The sequence below is a fragment of the Galleria mellonella genome, unplaced genomic scaffold, assembly GCF_026898425.1.
Source record: "Galleria mellonella isolate WM207_F2 unplaced genomic scaffold, CSIRO_AGI_GalMel_v1 utg54, whole genome shotgun sequence".
Classification (NCBI taxonomy): Eukaryota; Metazoa; Arthropoda; class Insecta; order Lepidoptera; family Pyralidae; genus Galleria; species Galleria mellonella.
The window spans coordinates 1,342,031-1,360,812 of record NW_026442114.1 but is presented as its reverse complement, the minus strand read 5'-3'; the positions used below and the strand labels follow the sequence as shown (position 1 = coordinate 1,360,812).

Genomic DNA, 18,782 nt, shown 5'->3' with positions numbered 1-18,782 from the left:
TGAGCTTTGCCATGTGGATGCATAGTATGGTATAAAGTGTAATCTGGGATTTCGAAAAAGCTCTTGGATGTGAAGTGGGTTTCGGAGATTAACATAATATCAATCTTGTTAATTTTGAGAAAAAATTTTAACTCATTTGAGTGGTTTGACAGGCCATTAGCATTCCAGACACATATTTTTAGTGCAGTGAATGTAACGGCAATCTTGACATGATTTCTGCTAGCATTTGGGTCATTTTCAGCATTTGGCTCATAAGTGCCTGTATTGATTCATTAAAGATGCGGAGGGTGTCTGACATGTGATGTTCGGAGTTTGTGGGGTTATCATTTATGGTGGGTTTTGATGTTGATTTGGAAGCCGATGCATATGATGATTTTCCTGAGTCATTGTATGTCTGATTTGGCCTGATAGTTGAATCTGGTTTGTATGTTCGAGGTATTTTGATATTAGGAGGCTGATATTTGATCTTTTGTAGTTCTTTATATACGATACAACCTTTGTAATTGGCAGGATGGTTTCCTTCACAAAGTATACATTTTACTTTATCCGAACGTTCCTTTCTAGAACAGTTAGATGTGTGGTGGGATCCTGCACATTTGACACATTTAGGTTGTCTATGACAGAATTTTTGGGTGTGATATGGCAATGAAATTATAGGGTACAAAGACATAATATCTTAGTCCTCAGGAATGACAATGCATGAAGAGTATCACGAGCGACACAGTAAGCTCTGTTATATCCATGGTACTGTTCATATCTACAGGTGACGGTTACCACTTTCCATCAAGTGAGCTGTCAACTTGTTTGCCATTCTAAGTTGCATAAAAAAAAGATTAATTAATTTTCTTCTTTTCGCCCAATACATAGCAATCAATCATCAGTATTAAGCAATAACAACCATTGAAGTGATTATTAAGAATTTTGCAAATAAGGATATTTTCTTTACGATTGAGTTGGGTATGAACTTATATAGGGTTGACAAAATTACATGTATCGATCAATTACGACAAGTTTTGGGTTATTACTCGTACCTAAAAGAGGTAAATAAGACAATGACAAGATACAAGTACCTAGTGTACTTAAATATTATTTAAAGAGAAACGTGAGTAGCATTTCAGATTAAAAGTAGTCAAGATTATCTTCTATTTATTTATTTTCTATAAAAAGGTATTTTATTGAAGTATCTCGGTCTTCACCATTAAATAATGGTCAGAATTTATCCATTGGTCCATTGTCCATAAAATAAACATTTATACACAATAGGAGCCACAGACAGCCCTCTATGTCGAGGCTGTTTCGACGCCGAAGAAACGGCTGCTCACGTAATCCTGGAATGTGTGGCCCATCAACGTTTACAAATCCTCAGAGCGGTGAGGTCGCTCCGTGAGGCCTGTGAAGAACCCAGGAAGCTTCTGCGCTTCGGGGCGGAGCTAGGTTGGCTGTACTAGCCACGACTCATACGCACAACGGCCCAAATGAGAGGCTAAGCGCGGAAAATAGAGTCTTTTTCACATTCACATAATGGTCAGAAAAGATGATATTTTATTGGATCGCTGTATCTGCATTAGTTTAGGTTTGTCAAACAGTTATGAGAGTACGTTTGCTATTCAAATTAATACAAATCAATCTTTCATCTTACTCTAGACACAGAGCTGACTAAACGAGACGGCATCAGTGTACTCTATTATGTCTATGGTAGAGACGATAGTTACCACTTTCCATCAAGTGAGCCCTCAGCTTGTTTGCAATTATAAGTTGCATAAAAATAGATTTACTCGAAGAAATGAATTGTTAAACTTCTATTGCTCAAAAACTTAAAAGAGCCATAGCTATAATTGGGGTTTGGTCTAATAGCAAAAATTTTAAATAATTTTCAATTCGCAGTTCACTCCGCGAAGCGATCTATTAATTTGCTTGAAGATGCTTTGTTTAGTTTGAATTATCTGTCGCAAAACATGCGTGGAGGATACAGCAGTCGGAGATTGATAGCTAATACGGAAGGTTATAGAACTTCTTGTAATAAGAACAGTAGTTGATCTTCGATGTATGTCGATAGTCGCACGCATAATAATGGTAACGGAATTAAATCATTATAAGTCTAATCGAATAACCAACCGAATAAGTAATACGGACTTCCACAAAATTTTTTTTTTTTTTATACAACTTAGAATGGCAAACAAGCTGACGGCCCACCTGATGGAAAGTGGTAACCGTCGCCTATAGACATAAGCAGTACCATGGACATAATAGAGTATACTGTTTCGCCCATGATACCCCCCATGCGTTGCCATTCTTGAGGACTCAGATGTTATTCCTCTGTATCCTGTAACATATAGTTCAGTAAAAAGATTTTAACTGATTTTCTATTATTAATGAAGGCATATTAAATCAATAAGTGATATTCTGAAGAGTGATCAATATTATCATCCTACTTCTGTTATAAATGAGGATGGATGAACGTTTGTTGGATAAAATTCGGTACATAGACAGATTACCCCGTATTTTAAATCACAGGTTAGTTTATGTACTGATTCGCGTAAATCCAAAACATACACTTGGTGTTAGTTAAAAAGCAAATGGCGTTCTGTAGTCTTCGAGACGAAACATTGTAAAGGAACCAACTCAAGTATTTCAACCTAAAGCCAATCGATTGCGTAATGAACAAGCTGAAAACTTGAAATTTAACTTAATCTTATAATTACCCACTCTAGATAATGGTTAGGCTTTTACATTAGCTAGTGATATTTTTAGTTCGACATGCGAAATGGATGACATGATAAGAAACTGGCTTGTGATTGGCCTTTAAAAACTGTAAGATATTACTGGGCAACAAGTTGGCCGAGATTACAGTAATGAATTGCATTTATGTATCTACATATACAAGGGCTGTCGACATGTACCAAAAAATTAAAAAAATAATAATTGAAAATCGAGAAACATAAGATTATTAAATAATGTCACGATAAAATATTTTGAAAGAAAAGTCTAATTTTTTTTTTATAGAACAGTATTAGATTTAATTTGGATAGTGGATGTTGTGGAAAAAGTGGATGTTACTGGTATGAGTACCAGTAACATCCACTTAGTATATGCATGTGTGTCTATATGTATATGTATGTGTATATATGCATATCTGTGTATATGTATGTATAAAGATATAAGTTTAGTATATAGGATTAGGATATAAGTTTACAATTGTTTAAAAAGCTGTATGTACAACGAGCGCAAAGCTGCAGACAAACTGCAATGCAGTTTCGCAGCACTAAGTATACTGTCTATGTAACTGTTTACTTGAAATAAATAAATAAATAATGAAAGTGTATACGCTTTTAGATTTCTAAAATTTGTGTCAACAATAATACACAACTCATTAAAACAATAATTATAAATATTTATATTGTGATTGTTCTATTTTTGTACAATATTTAGATATTGTGCAGAATTATCATCTTCGTATCGGCCTTTAACTGTCAACGGCTGTCAATAAGCCTTCTTCTTGGGTTTTGTCAGTAGTTGCCACGCTTGCCAAGCAAATTGGCAACCGCAGTTAGGCTTTAGAGAAGATTCAAGAAGGACGCTGCTGCCCATTCCTCTTCCTCCCTTAGTCGGCTCTTACGACACCCACGGAATAGGAAGAGATGGCGTATTCTATGCCGGAACTAGACGGTGCCCCTTAAATATTATTTAGAATTCATTAAAATGTAGATTTAAAGATTGGTTTTTAAGTATAATACATATTAGCGAAAATAATATGAAACTGGTTAATTGATCCTATTTGGTATTAAAACAATACAAATAAAACAAACACGAATATAAACTAGAAGAGAGATTAACATGATACTAAATAATAATAAATAAATCTCTTTATTTAAAGTCACAATGAAATTACAATTTAGTCTGAATAATCTCGACAATTATCATCACTATTATTATATCAGCCTGTCTGTCTGTCTGTCCGCTATTGAATATTGGACTCCCACATAGACTGACATAAGGAACGGTTCTGAGCCACCTTTTTTTTTAACGTCTGGAAAATGCTTTATGCAGACCCATACACCTTGTGGGAGGTGAATGGGTACTGTGGGAATCCCCCTGTAAAGTGGGGGTGTACCCACCAAAAACCAGACGATATACCCTCGAGGTGCCATATGTCGGAGACATGGGTTCGCTTTCGCACTCACCACACCTCCGACGGGGTTCTGAGCCACCTGCATCGACTGACTTACTGCAATGCATTTGCGGTCATCGTTCTATCATCTGGGGGATTGTCCTATAGGTACTGCGTTTGTCTATTTGGAGTTGCCACACAAGAACTTTGATAATGAAATCCAAAAATATTCTTTGTAAAACCTTGTAAAATACGAACTGTGTCACCTAAATAACTATCATAACACTTCGATAAATAACCTACGTTAACTGTAGAGAAAGGTAGACGAGGTACGTGTAGTATTAACGTTCGATTAATGCGAAATGTCTGAGTAATAGCCCTGATTTATCGGTCAAGTGGGGAAGATGGCGCGAGTCACTTGCGCCAGTTAGATTTCTATGTAGTATTACGATAAAACGGCGAGTGATCATCCTTTTTTTTATACAATTTAGAATGGCAAACAAGCTGACGGCCCACCTGATGGAAAGTGGTAACATGGACATAACAGAGTATACTGTTTCGCCCATGATACCCCTTATGCGTTGCCATTCCTGAGGACTCAGGTGTTATTTCTCTGTACCCTGTAAATCCACGCCATATCCCGCCCTTCAAATTGAAACACAGCCATGCAAACACAACTGCTTTACGGTTGAAACATGAATGGGATAGAGGTACCCAAGCAAACGATTTTTGAACAGTCTCCCTCTGGTAAACGTTACGTGAAACGAAATATATTATAAGACTAATTAATTAAAAAAGTATGTATCTACTTAGAATTCAATTTGGAATTAGATAGATAGAATTCAAATTGGATTATGTAAAGTTGTCATGCGGGCTAATATGCGGGTATAATTTATTGTTGTGAATACATACAGTCTATATTAAATTGCGAACAATTTGACAAATAAGTGGTGCCATCTATGTCAATTTCAAAAGTATATTCTTAATTCAAACTGAATCTTGGATAACGAACATCTTGGTCATGCGGACGAAATCTAGTCCCAGCATAGAATAGGCCACCCCATTCTTTTCAGTTGGTGTCGTAAGAGGCGACTAAGGGAACTTAATAATAGAGGGCAGCAGCGTCCCTTTTAAAATACTACAAAAGCCTACCTGCAGTTGCCAACCCGTCTACTAAGTGTGGCAACTACTGGCAAAACCCCCCCTTTATGGGGGAGACCTATGTTCAACAGTGCATAGTTAACGGTTGTTATAAGAATAATAATAATATTTAAATGCCTCTCCCTGATGGCTATCTTGATAGATATACAGGAGAGAACACTAATTGAGGGGCCTCAGTAATGAGACTACTGGAAATAACCTATACTCGTACGACTTTCTACCGAACGACCGATATTCTTGATTTATAGTGTAGTTATTAGCGACCTGCGCCTGCGCTTTATTTTGTAATTAAATCCCTTTGCTTGCTGCTTGCAAGCTCTTTGTTACTTTTTAGAATAAATATTAATTAAAATTTATACTTTCAAAGTTAAGCTATTTGCCAAAATTCTGTATAATAATTTTTTTCGAAGTATTTTTAATACATAAATATAGGGGGGAAAGGCGTTGTTAGTAATGGAGACTGAGAATCCCATTGCTAGCAATATAGCCAATCAGGTCGACCTACTCGCGGTTCCCCCTGGAAACTATCATGGTTAATTCCTGATGGATTCATCATGATGGGCTAAGTGATCTGTTTTCATTCTCATCGATCACCCTTCACTGGTGCTCCGCCAGCGTATTCCGTTAGCGCAGGCGGGGTTACCATACCATTTTAACCCATAAAAAAATACATAACCATACATTTTTACTCTTCAGGGTCCATGTAGAAACTGTACTCCTTGTGTCTTTAGATATTTTTAGCGTTAAATTGGTAGCTTACACAGGTAGATTTTATAATAAAGTGGCTATGGAGTTAATGTGTCGTACCAGTACAAAAAATAAAGTATAAATTCTCTTTCGCGCCACCTCTCAAATTATAAAATATAAAACTTCAGATATAAAATTCCAGAGGGAGACTTTGTACAAAAGTCGATTGCTTGGGTACCTCTGTCCCATTTGTGTTTCAACCGTGAAGCAGTTGTGTTTGTATAGCTGTATTTCGGTTTGAAGGGTGGGATATAACGTGAATTTACTGGGTACGGAGAAATAACACCTGAGTCCTCAGGAATGGCAACGTATGGGGGGTATTATGGGTAAAACAGTATACTGTTATGTCTATGGTACTGCTAATATCTATAGGCGACGGTTACCACTTTCCATCAGGTGGGCCGTCAGCTTGTTTGCCATTCTAAGTTGAATAAAAAAAAAATAAAAAAACTAGCTCACCTTGGTTCCAAGCTGTTGTAATGTTCTCATGATAGAAGTATTCATTCTCCTCTTCATCTGACCAGAGCACCCCCTCGATGCTGGACGTGATCCCTTGACCTTCCGGACCCTCGACTATAGACCTTCTAGACAGCTGATCATAACTCGGTGGCCTCGATAGCGAATAAGTGGAAATATCAGCCAGAGATGACCGAAAATTCTTAACGCTTCTACTGTCGATGGGTCTATAGCGTAATGACCTAGTGTCCTCCGATTTCACGGATCTAAGGGATCTACAGTCATAATTCGGACCATCATTTATAGTAGATATATCTCCTAAGGAAACTTTAAAGTTATTCGAAGATATGTCCCCTAAGGGGACTTCGCATGAGCGTCGTTTCATACTAGTCTTTTGGGAGGGAGTTTCGCCCATCGCTTGCATGTGCCGACTCACGCCGGCGCTATGCAGAAATTCGTTCGAACTATACATTTTTATATCCTATCTTATCACTATAAATGATTTTAGGAACTTTAGAATAATAAATGACTATTGGTTTTGGAATTTTTTCAGTTTAAGGTGTGATCGAGGTCCGGTTGAGATCTGAAACAAGAGAATGACTTTATTAAGATATGTTTATACATATATTTATGGGTAAAATAATTATAGGCACTATAGATAAAAAAAAAACAAAAATCCGACTCGCACTTTTTTCTAGTGTTTATATTTTATAGCTTCATAAAGTTTTTATTACATTATAGAATTATGTGAAACTTACAGTGTTTATGTATCTTCAAATATAATAAATTAACTATGCTCACGACTGTAATCCCTAATGGGGTGGTGTTAAGGCAGTATCTGTGATATATCTTTGCTGTAGCGTAAAAATAATAAAAAAATCAAGTCTTGTCAAATATAGCGTAAAAATATACGGTAAATATTCTATGTATTATAAAGTTCTTAGTATAATTAAAATAGAATATAAATCCATGTGACGCCATCTAGTTAATACGACATAAATTACGCAAATAAAGTACCGAGCAGACTGTGCTTTCTTTACTAGATTTCACTTGAACTGCAAATGGTTTTATTCGTTACTATCTACAGCGGTAGATGGCGGTAAATAGATTAAAGTGATATTAGGTACAATGATATATATGTATGTGCGTATATAATACTAAATGGTCTCATATTAATTTTGTTGCGATTAAGTTATTAATTCATATAATACGTAGGGACTGCTCTAAGGATAAATAATTTGGGGTGAAATAAATAACAATCCCATTAATTTTGTAAATGAGAAAATTTGTAAAGATGGTTGGGTAGATGGCCATTTAATAGTCTTTCACGCAAAAACTACTAAATCGGTTTGAATGAAATTTGGTACAAGAGTATGTTGTATCTTAAATTAGTATATAGGATACTTTATGTCTTGATTCACGCGAGTGAGGCCGCGGGATACAAGTAGTAACAAAAAATGTGGATAATTTTTTTTTTTTCATATATTATAAAAAACAAAAGTATTAAAGGATTTGCTTAAAAAACAAATTGATTTCACTCTACCTTCAAATTAGTATGGAGCGAACCCTTTCATTTAGAATCAGAATCATCAAAGTCCTTTTGGAACTGACAAAGATATCGTGTAACATATATACATACATAAAACACAGTCGTATCGCTAACCTTTTTGAGGTCAATTGTAGACCTCCCTGTTGGCAATTTCATTTCCTTTGTTTTTCTTTTCGTTTGAAAAATTTTTTCACAGTTTGCCGCACACGATCGACGATCGGCTTTTTAATTTCCTGTACGGCCACGGGATAATATCCTGGGATTATGGAAAATAATATTATTGGAAGGCCCAGTATATAAGTGGTATTTATTTTGCGTCTTCAGTGAAAGGCGAACGTTATCGTATGTACTCGTATTGGTTATCTGAAGGGGTGTGGGTAAAACTGACGTTTTGACATTTGGACTTGAACAATCCCTCATGGATACGTATTCATAAAACTGTTTTTTCTAACAGATATAATATTTGTTTACTTATTTAATAAGGTTCACCTACAACTTCTTACATTTGACATGTTACTTAAGCTTTAATGCGGAAATTAAATCTCATTACTAATAATCCCCTCCCCCTACTCTTAAAAATTACATTGGCTATATGTATGTCATCATCATCATCGTCATCATCATCATATTAGCCATTAACTGTCTACTGATGAACATGGGTTTCCCCCATAAAGAGGGGTTTTGTTAGTAGTTGCTACATCTGGCATGACAGGTTGGAAACCGTAGTTAGGCTTTGGTGATGTTTTAAGAGGTACGTTGCTGTCTATCCCTCACATATACAATATACATACATATGAAAAGGTTTGCTGGAAGAAATCTCTTATTAGAGATAAGCCTTTGTACACTATGTTTAAAATGAATTGTGCTTAACGTTATATTTTGTGTACAATAAAGAATATGTAAATGTATGTTCTTGAAATTGGAACATCTATATTTTAATTAACGATTGAATGAAACTAAAACTAAATACTTTTCGAAGAAGAGAAAACGGGAGCGAGCAACGATGTTTAGCCTTCATTAAACCTTAAGGCGCTTCGAGTCTTACTTTGGGGACCACTGGATTAACAAATTCTTTGTTCTTTCACGACAGAATAATATAAAACTATCTAAAATAGTATTAACAGTATACTGAATATTCCAACTTACCGTATCTAACAATAAACTTAAGTAAAGTTACGACAGTTTAATTTCAACTAAGTTGCATTTAAGTTGCAACTACAAAGACATTTTAACGGTGCACCAAGTCATAGAATGGTAGTGTCATTTACTCGAACATGACTAATTAAAACAAACTTAGCAATGTCTGATTTATACGCTTTACGGCTTCAGCTTAAGTAAGTTAAGTTAACCTAAGTTGTTATGTTGCATGTGTTGAAGAATTTTATTGCAAACAAAATTCTTCATTGTTGTTTTTGATTAAAAATAAAGAAATGAATGAACAAATGGTTTATTTTCTCTTCACAAAGGGTAGTATAAAGTGACAACTTGAGGTACAATTAGATATGTAAGACCAATTTTGTGAGACTCTGGTGCTTGCAGTAGGTTTTGAAGAACCTGTGAGAAGTTGTATGAGATTTAGATGAAATGGTAATTTCATCCCGCGCTATCGGTATACGCTGGTGGGGCTCCAGTGTGTGATGATAGACGAGGATAAAGTCAAGCCCATCCTGATGAATCAGCAGGAATTAATCAAGATGGTTTCTAGGGGGAACGCATGGAGGTCGACCTAACAGGATCTATTGTTAACAATGAGACTACTAGTTTCCATAACTTATAACTTCTTCCTTCCCAGGACTTAACGTTGTTCGTCAGTCCATTACAGTCAACGGCCAAATAAAAGCCCGTCTCAGAAATCATAATTCCCAAGAAGGACTGGGGAATATCCAAAAGTAGGTTACTTTATCAATTTCAACGGATTTCTCAAGAGAAAAACACAACAATAAGAGTTGTAAATTGTCAAAAAAGAAGATATCTTTGCCAATTTTGATCGGATTTGAATAAACTATTTCCATATTTATTTCGTTTTAATTTAATAAATGATAAAACAGTTATTAGTTATCTATTAATTTACTTGAAGATATCTCATTTAGAGTTGAAACAAGCAATGAGAAACGTGCGGTAGACGTAATGGTAGTCGGAGTTAATATGGAAAGTTTTAGAAGTTTTGGTATAAATAAAAGTAGTCCATCTTTGAATGTTGGCAGTCGCACACATACTAATGGTCCGCTATCATTAAACAAAATACTTCTAATCAAATATTTATAATCCAAAAAATAACCAATAAAAATGTTATTTTTTGGATATTTATACAAAAAATTTAAGGAATATTCATGCCCATGAAATTTACGAACGCTGAACCCAAAAAAAATACTTATAAACATTTATCTAACTTTTAACATAAAATAAAGTGAAATTATTCATAGGATATATCATATTTCAGACTTTTTCAGAAGCCTCAACAACTTCCAAACAGCTACATGATTTTGACAACTCGAACTCGAAGTAACCAGTTTTCTGGGCTTACCGCCTCGGGCGTGAACGGTAAAGGGCCACCAAAGAATAAGTTCTTAAAGTTAACTGATATTTTCGAATGTTCGAGATCCCGTAATCTTTATTCTTAACATCTTAATTCCGCTTGCCTCGCCTTTAGCGTTGCATTTACTCTTTGATGTAAAATTACGATAAAATACGGGGTAAAATGCCAAAAGTGATAACCAGGTATTTTGCCACCTTACTTTGTTTTTGTAGAAAATAGAAGAGGCAAAATTCTAGGCCATCTTATACAACACGACGATTTTTTAAAGAATATAGTAGAAGAAAAAATAGTAGGCAAAAGAGGAAAAGGAAGATCGAGGAATAAATACATGAGACAGATAAAAGAAACGCTAGGTGTCGTATAAGGAGGTCAAGGATATGGCCTGGATAGAGTCGGCTGGAAGAAGATGCATGAATTAGTTGCACCGACAAGAGGAAACTCTTAAATGCGAAAAAACATTGTTAAACAGTAATGGAAAATAATGTTTTTCATATGCTTGCGTGTGTATGAGTTTGTTCTGTTATTATCGTAATAGGAGAAATTCTAAAATTGTTTTTTTTTATATGGTAATATACGTCATTATGCTAACTGAATATCATTATTATTGTATTAGCCGTCAACTGTCCACGGCTGAACATAGGCCTCTCCCAACCGAATATACTTTGGAGTTTTTAAAGTACGAAGACGTCTAAATTAGCATTACGCTTTGAAGCTATATCAAAGTATGAAGACGTTCCAATTAACTTTAGTCGATATCGCCGTGTAGTCCCGGCATCCATTATTTTCCCGTGGGTGTCATTAAAGGCGACTAAGGGAACTTAATGGTCAAGGAATGTGTGACAGAGTCCCTTTTAAAACGTCACTAAAAGCTTAACTATGTTTGCCAAACCGTTTGTCAAACGTTGCAGTTACTGCTAAAACTCTCCTACAGGGAAGGCTTATGTTCAGCAGTGGACAGTTAACGAGCTATATGATATACATAAATTAAGATAATCATGAACATTTTAAATTATTAAAGTACGAAGATGTTCCAATATATAATCGATTGCTTTGTCCCATTCGTGTTTCAACCGTAAAGCAGTTGTGTTTGCACGGCTGTGTTTCGGTTTGAAGAGTGGGATACGAGTATAGCGTGAATTTACCGGGTACGGAGGAATAACACCTGAGTGCTCAGGAATGGCAACGCATGGGGGGTATCATGGGCGAAACAGTATACTCTGTTATGTCCATGGTACTGCTCATGTCTATAGGCGACGGTTACCACTTTCCATCAGGTGGGCCGTCAGCTTGTTTGCCATTCTAGGTTGTATAAAAAAAATACTATACAATAATTAATTATACAACTAAAATAATTACTACTAATAAACTGTCACTTTTTCTTATATTGGGTTTGCTGGAAGAAATCTCTTTTAGAGATAAGCTTGCCTTTGTGCACTATTATGTTTGTTTGTTTTTTTTTCTATTTAAATAATCTCTTGTGTATAATAAAGAATAATAAAGATAAATAAATAACACTTTGGAGGCACTGAAGTGCGAATACTTTGAAATTATTATGGCATTATGCATTCACTACGTCAACCAAATATAGTACGTTAAAGCTACCAAAGTACAATACGAAAATGACAAAATTACCGTGATATTATATATTCACTAAAGTAACCAATCCTTGAGTGTCGACACCGTATGGACAAACGCAGTAGTCGATCTCCAACTAGATGGAGTGATGACCTCAAATACATTACAGGGAGTCAATGGATGCAGGTGGCTCAGGACCGTTTCTTATGGCAGTTTATGGGGAAGGCCTATATTCAGTAGTGGACGGATAATGGCTCTAATGATGATGATGATGATGATGAAAGTAGAAGAAGAAGAAGATAGTAGCACTTTAATATTACTTATAATGACCAATGAAACAATATGTTGTCCCTAAACCGAGCGCTAAACACGAATAATTGATTATTTATTGTTATTTGTAGATATTTCTTAGTAGCAACTGACAGATTTATACTTCAAAAGTCAAACTTGGGCTCGATATATAACCCGAGGGCTCGATGCAGTGAGAATTGATTGGCTTTTATACCAGAATGTTGAAGATATACATTTTTCTGTGTGATCTGGATATGGAAATTTTATTGAATTCTGTTTATATTTATTTATACTTCATTAGACACATTAATAAGACATAAAAACACGTCAGTGGAAAGCGAATGTACAAAGACGAGGTTAACTCTGCCAGAGTTCTCTTCCAGTAAACTCAAAGTGGAAAGAGGCATCAATAGGCTGATAGTGATGATAATATTAGCCATTAACTGTCAATTACTGAACATAGACCTCCCCCTTGTGGGGTCTTACTTTGTTAGTAGTTGCCACATTTAGCAGGCTGGTTGGCAACCGCAGTTACCTTTTGGTGATGTTTTAAGAGGGACGCTGCTGTCAATTCTTCAAGCATTAAGTTTCTTTAGTGGTCTTTTACGACATCCACAGGTAAAGAAAGGATGGCTCATTCTACGCCGAAACCGCATGACCGTGCCGGAGCATCAATAGAACGAGCCAACCTTTCCTTTTCCGTAGGTATTGTAAGAGGCGACTAAGAGAACTTAGTGATCGAGGAATGGGCATCAGCGTCCATTTTAAAACATCACCAAAAGCCTAACTGCGGTTACCAGCCAAGTTTATCAAGCGTGGCAACTACTAATACTAGTCAAATACCCCAAAGGGGAGGCCTAAGTCCTGCAGTGGACATTTAAAGCTTTTTTTTATACAACATTATGATGATAGAGACTTATCAAACTGTTACAATACTTTCAGCTGTTTATTTACTTACTCAGTTATTATAATATATTGTGCAATAGAGGTTTTTGTATTTTATGCACGTAAAAATTATTAATTCAATCTTGCGACACCTACCCACTTTTATCCGTTCTCCTTTAACCAAAGGTTGTCTGTAAAAGATTGCCCTAGCGATATGACCGCGTTTTATACCTTTATCAATCTGCATTTTATGTTACTGTATTTCATTTGAATTATTCAATTATCATTGTATATTTTTATATTTCAATAATAGTTAACACATTTTTAACATACGCTTGTCGTACTAACTTAAGATCCAATTCTCCTCTCATCAGAATGTTATCATCGTATAAAAAACCGTAAAGTTGACCATGATATCGACATCTTTGGTAATTCTTTAGTGCAGTTTACTAGGCTTATTAATAATATGGATTGGTAGTTAGGTCTTTTCTAATTGTATAATTGTTAGTTAGTGTACATTGACACTTATCTGTGAGAGCTGTATACACCTTTAATTGATGTATTCATATGGCCTTAAGATGTTTTTGTTCAAACTTAGATTTAAACATTTTTGAATAGTAGTTTTTCTCTTACACTTACTAATAGCATTGTATATTATCTGCTTAATTATTGTGAGCATATTGTTGGTGTGTCATTTATAAATAAATAAATATTTCTGGTGCAATATATGGTTAAATAAATAAATGTTATGATACTATATTGATCTATATTCAAGCTTCTCTTCTTCTTTTTGTTATATTTGATGACTGCATCCTCGAACAATTCCTTCTTCTTACATAAAAACGGCTCTAAGTCATCTATCTTCTATTTGTCTCAGCGTAACAAACTTCTCAACACTGTGTATTGGTAAATACATAATATACCCAAGTAAGTTCAAAGCATTGTCTTAGAAGAATACAAATAAACGTCTCGTAATGCTCTTTCAAAAAGGATTGATTAGTTTTTTCATAGTTTTCTGAGTATTCTCCTCCTGAAGCATTAATTTTGCTTTTCAATTCGTTTTTTTATGTTTGTATAATATACTTATAAATTAGTCTTTTAGAGATTAGCAATTTTATCAAAATAGATTCAGCAGTTTAATTATTAGACCAAAAGACCTGGTTTTGTCATAATTGAAGTCGATTTTTTGAATGGCACTTTTATAGTTTTGTAGATTCTGTAATATAAGGCGTTTAATATGATACTATTATTATAATACTAACTTATATAATATTTCATTACACAACATTTCTAGCAAATATACTCGTACCATTTCGTTTCATTGACGAATATCTATGTTATTTTTATAAGATGTGCATATACCGCCCGAAACCCAAAGTTGACCTACCCCGGGATTTATCTTAGGGTCGGATTACCAAGAGAATTATTAATTATCCGATAACAAATTTAATTATACTTTATTGTAAAATTAATTCTCCTCCAAATAATAGGAACATTATTAAGAAATACCTTACCGATTTAATTGTAATGACCTGACCCAATTCTGTGACTGAACTGTGTTTTTATACGACAGAATCAAGAATTAAAGTACGACCTCATAAATAACTCTTTAACATCGAAATAAATCAACCCTTTCAGACTTTCAGGAGTTTCAGGTATGTTTGCAATGGAAGCGTTTAAATTGGAAACTTCTATAAATTAAAAGCAAACCAAATAATGAAGTAGACCCTAAAAGTTCGCAGTACGGCCCTGACTTATTGTTCAACATAAATTACGTTAAGTTTTGACGATAAATTTTGTTGGGTTGATCTGCGGATCTAGAGAGTTAGGAAATGTTAAAATCTGATCGTTTTTGTAAAGTAGCCAATGAAAGTACTTGGGTGGCCTTGCAACTAATACGTATTCTAATTTATATTTGGGCATATTTTACATAAAGAGCACCATTTCTGCCGTTAACTGTCCACTGCTGAACATAAGCCTACCCCATAAAGGGAGTTTAGCTAACAGTTGCCACGCCTGGCAGGCGGATTAGTAATTGCAGTAAGGCTTTTAAAGACATTGTAAGAGGGTTGTTGCTGCATCTCAATTCCTTTTCCATTAAGTTCCCTTAGTTGCTTCTTATGACATCCATAGGAAAGGAAAAGGTAGCTTAATTTATGTCGGGACCACACGGTCAAAATAAAGATTATTTTCTTCTTAAAAGGCCAGCAAATACACCTACACTTTGTCTAATGTTGTGAGTGTCTTTGAGTAGTGGAAATCATTTACCATCAGGTGAGTCGCATGCTCTTTGGTCCTCTCTGTCATAAAAAGAAAACTGTATGCAATATCACAAATGTAAAAGTGCAAAATATTACGCCTGAATTATTGTAAACTTTTGAATAAATCTGTGGCCTAAGACATTAACTTGAGTTAAATCCCATTTCCAATAAGTTTAATCAAAACATTAAAAATATGTGCAAATATCGTCTCATACTTTTGAGGAAGCTTTTGAGTATTTCTGAAACTGTTTTAATGTAAATAAAACTGTTTCAGGTAAACGCTCGTTTTCGCTTCGAGCGACTATCAGTTGGAAATAAGAACGTAGCACCAGCGTTAGAACAAGGCAGTTAGAAATAAAATGCTATAACAAACTGCATGGCCAAAGTGACATTTAAATTATATCCTAATCATAAGGTAAGGGATAAAAATAAATTGTATTCTGAAAAATTGTTTAAAATTACGCCCACAGCCATCTTTAATCATCACACTGCTCGCCATCGACCGGGAATTCATCCTCACACGCTTGAACTTAAATGATCACGTACAGTGCGGTTGCAAAGAAATTTTCAATCGCGGATGCTCAGGCTATGGAATGAGCTCCCTGCCGAGGTTTTTCCTGGAGACTACAGTATGTGATTTTTCAAAAAGGGTATATTAAGGTTTCTTCAGGGTGGCAATGTACACGTGACACCTCTAGTGTTGCAGGCTACAGTGACCTTTTACCATCAGACGGGCCGTATGCTTGTATGCCACTTTTGTGATGTAAAAACTTTGTGTATTGTTATTAGGAAACACAAATTCATTTTAACATTGATAATATTAGTAGAGGCCAAGTGTTTAAATTTAAATGTGAAATTAGCTAATTCAGTTTCCCAGTTAGTCTATACACGTATGGAGGCTGTGTTGGGTTGAAAACTGGAGGCTGAATATTTAGGTGCTAAATATGGAACTAAATTAACTAATTTACTTCTGACAAGCCCCGGAGCCGACATGACCCGGATATGTAACCGATGTTTCTAATTTAGAAAATCTATTATCTATTGAGAACTAATTTCTGTTTATTTATTTATATGCCTTAGTACATTCACTTTTAATACAGATATTAGGTTATAACAAAAAAGGGATTTCATCAACTTTAAGAACTCGAAAGGAGAAAGTTATAAGTTGTAATTATTCTAGTATTACATTATTTATTATTTTTAGCGGCTTTAAAAAGAAGCCGGTTCTCAAGTTGATTGTATATTTTGTAAGTTATGTGGTATTTTTAATCGACTTCGTGAAAGAAGTAGATTGTCAACTGGGTTATATTTTTTATGTTATCTTATAAACTCCGTCTTATTTATTTATAAACTGATCTGCAAAATTCTCTGAAAGGTTAGATTAGTCACATAGAAATTTTATCGTTTAAATTTTAAAATTGGTTTAATAGTTTAGTTAAAGTTAAATTACTGAACAAATTTTAATAAAATTTCTATGAAATTAATCTATATGTAAGTCCTTTCAGATAAAAAATAATTTTCTAAATCGGTTTACAACCGACGAAGTTATGAGGTAACAAACATAATAGAAAAATCAACCGAATTGGTAACCTCCTTCTATTTTAAGTCGGTTGAAAATATACTGTTACGCCCATTGGCCATTATCTGTCAAGGGTTGTTATCCTCGAAGACTAAGATGTTATTATTACTAGTATAAAAGACTAATCGTAATGAGTGTACCAAGCTGAAACCCAGCGACAATATTAACTAAATAATCTTCCTTAAGGTGGACAGTTAGAATAGAATAGAAAATATTAATTGCCAGAAAAACACATAATTACAACAGAAACTACTGTAATATTATAAGAAGTATCTCATATTAGGCAAATGGAACTAGTTCAGCTGATGCTGCGAGTGTCCCAGTGCAATGTGTACAGCTGCACAGCGCTGGTTTCCAGCCAGTCCCTCTCTTAATAATATACAACAAAAATACAAACGGGTACAACTGCAATTGTATGTTACAAGAATGTGCTTTTTATATTAATACAATGTAGTTCATACAATCAGAATGTGACACTATACAAAATATAGTTGAAGTGTAATTTTTGAATTTTTCATGCAATTTGTGCTCTTACAAGATCATTTTAGTATGAAAGGTTCAAAGATTATTTTTAGATATCAAGTGTATTTCTTTAAAAAAGTAGTTCAGTTTCATAATATTTGAGTTTTGATATTGTTTCTTGGTATGAAAACAGACTTTTGGGTCACCTAATAGAAAGTGGTAATTCTTACCTATCTATACACATTTTTTTTAATACTGCTATATGGCAAACAAGCTTAGAGCCTATCTGATGGTAAACAGCGTTACTGTAACCTAAGGACATTTGTAACTCCAGTGATGACACATATATCAAATATCTTCAAATCCAAACACAGTAATGTAATAACAATTGCTTAATTTCTAATTTTAGAATTAATTAATTTTGTAATGATGATAAAGTTAGCCATAAACTGAATACAGACCCTTGAGGGTGTTTGCCAATAATTGCCACATTTGGCATTTACTTTGACAATCGCAGTTAGCGTTTGGAGATATTTTAAGAGGGATGCTGCTGCCCATTCCTGGACCATTAAGTTCCCTTAGTTGTCTCTAACGACACCTACGGGAGAGGCAGGAGTGGCTCATTCTATGCCAAGACCACATGGCCACTCCTAATAATCCTATAAACATGCCATTAAAAACATAGTGAATATTCTATGATTGAATCAAATGTGAACAATGAAATGTCCAGACTAAAACCAATGTCAGTTCCATTTACAATTATCTTTGTGCACAGCCATCGGAAAAGCTGGCATGTGAATGTTGAGGGAGGAATTAAACTTCCGAATGCATAACAACGTCTGGCTTGCAATAAATCTTTGTTTTCGGGCACTAGAATGTTCCATATTATTAGTTATATATCTATATTAGCTATATATATAGGCATTTTTGAAGTGAAAACTTCTTTTGGCGCGTTGGACATTTTTTGAGATGGGGAAAACCATTGAACTCGTGACACTTACCGTTATCGTAATACTTCTGTATATAAATATATTATGTATGAACGTAAATATTGGATTAAGAGTTATGTCGATTATGTCGATTCTGTGACATCATGTTTGGAAAAATGACATCACAGAATCGACCCCATTGTGTACTTAATAATAGAGTACAACAGTACACCAGATTTCAGT

General features: G+C 34.8%; 1 protein-coding gene across 2 annotated transcripts in view; it reads right to left on the bottom strand.

Annotated features, from left to right (window-relative positions):
* The window catches only part of LOC113513180 (protein TANC2), a 359,681-nt gene that overhangs the window by 223,412 nt on the left and 117,487 nt on the right, over nucleotides 1-18,782 (bottom strand). For both annotated transcript variants that reach the window (XM_052898860.1, XM_052898861.1), the window contains exon 4: nucleotides 6,476-7,055. In XM_052898860.1, the coding sequence (XP_052754820.1) occupies nucleotides 6,476-6,944 (469 nt within the window). In that variant the 5' untranslated portion in view covers nucleotides 6,945-7,055. The remainder of the gene's footprint in view (nucleotides 1-6,475; nucleotides 7,056-18,782) is intronic.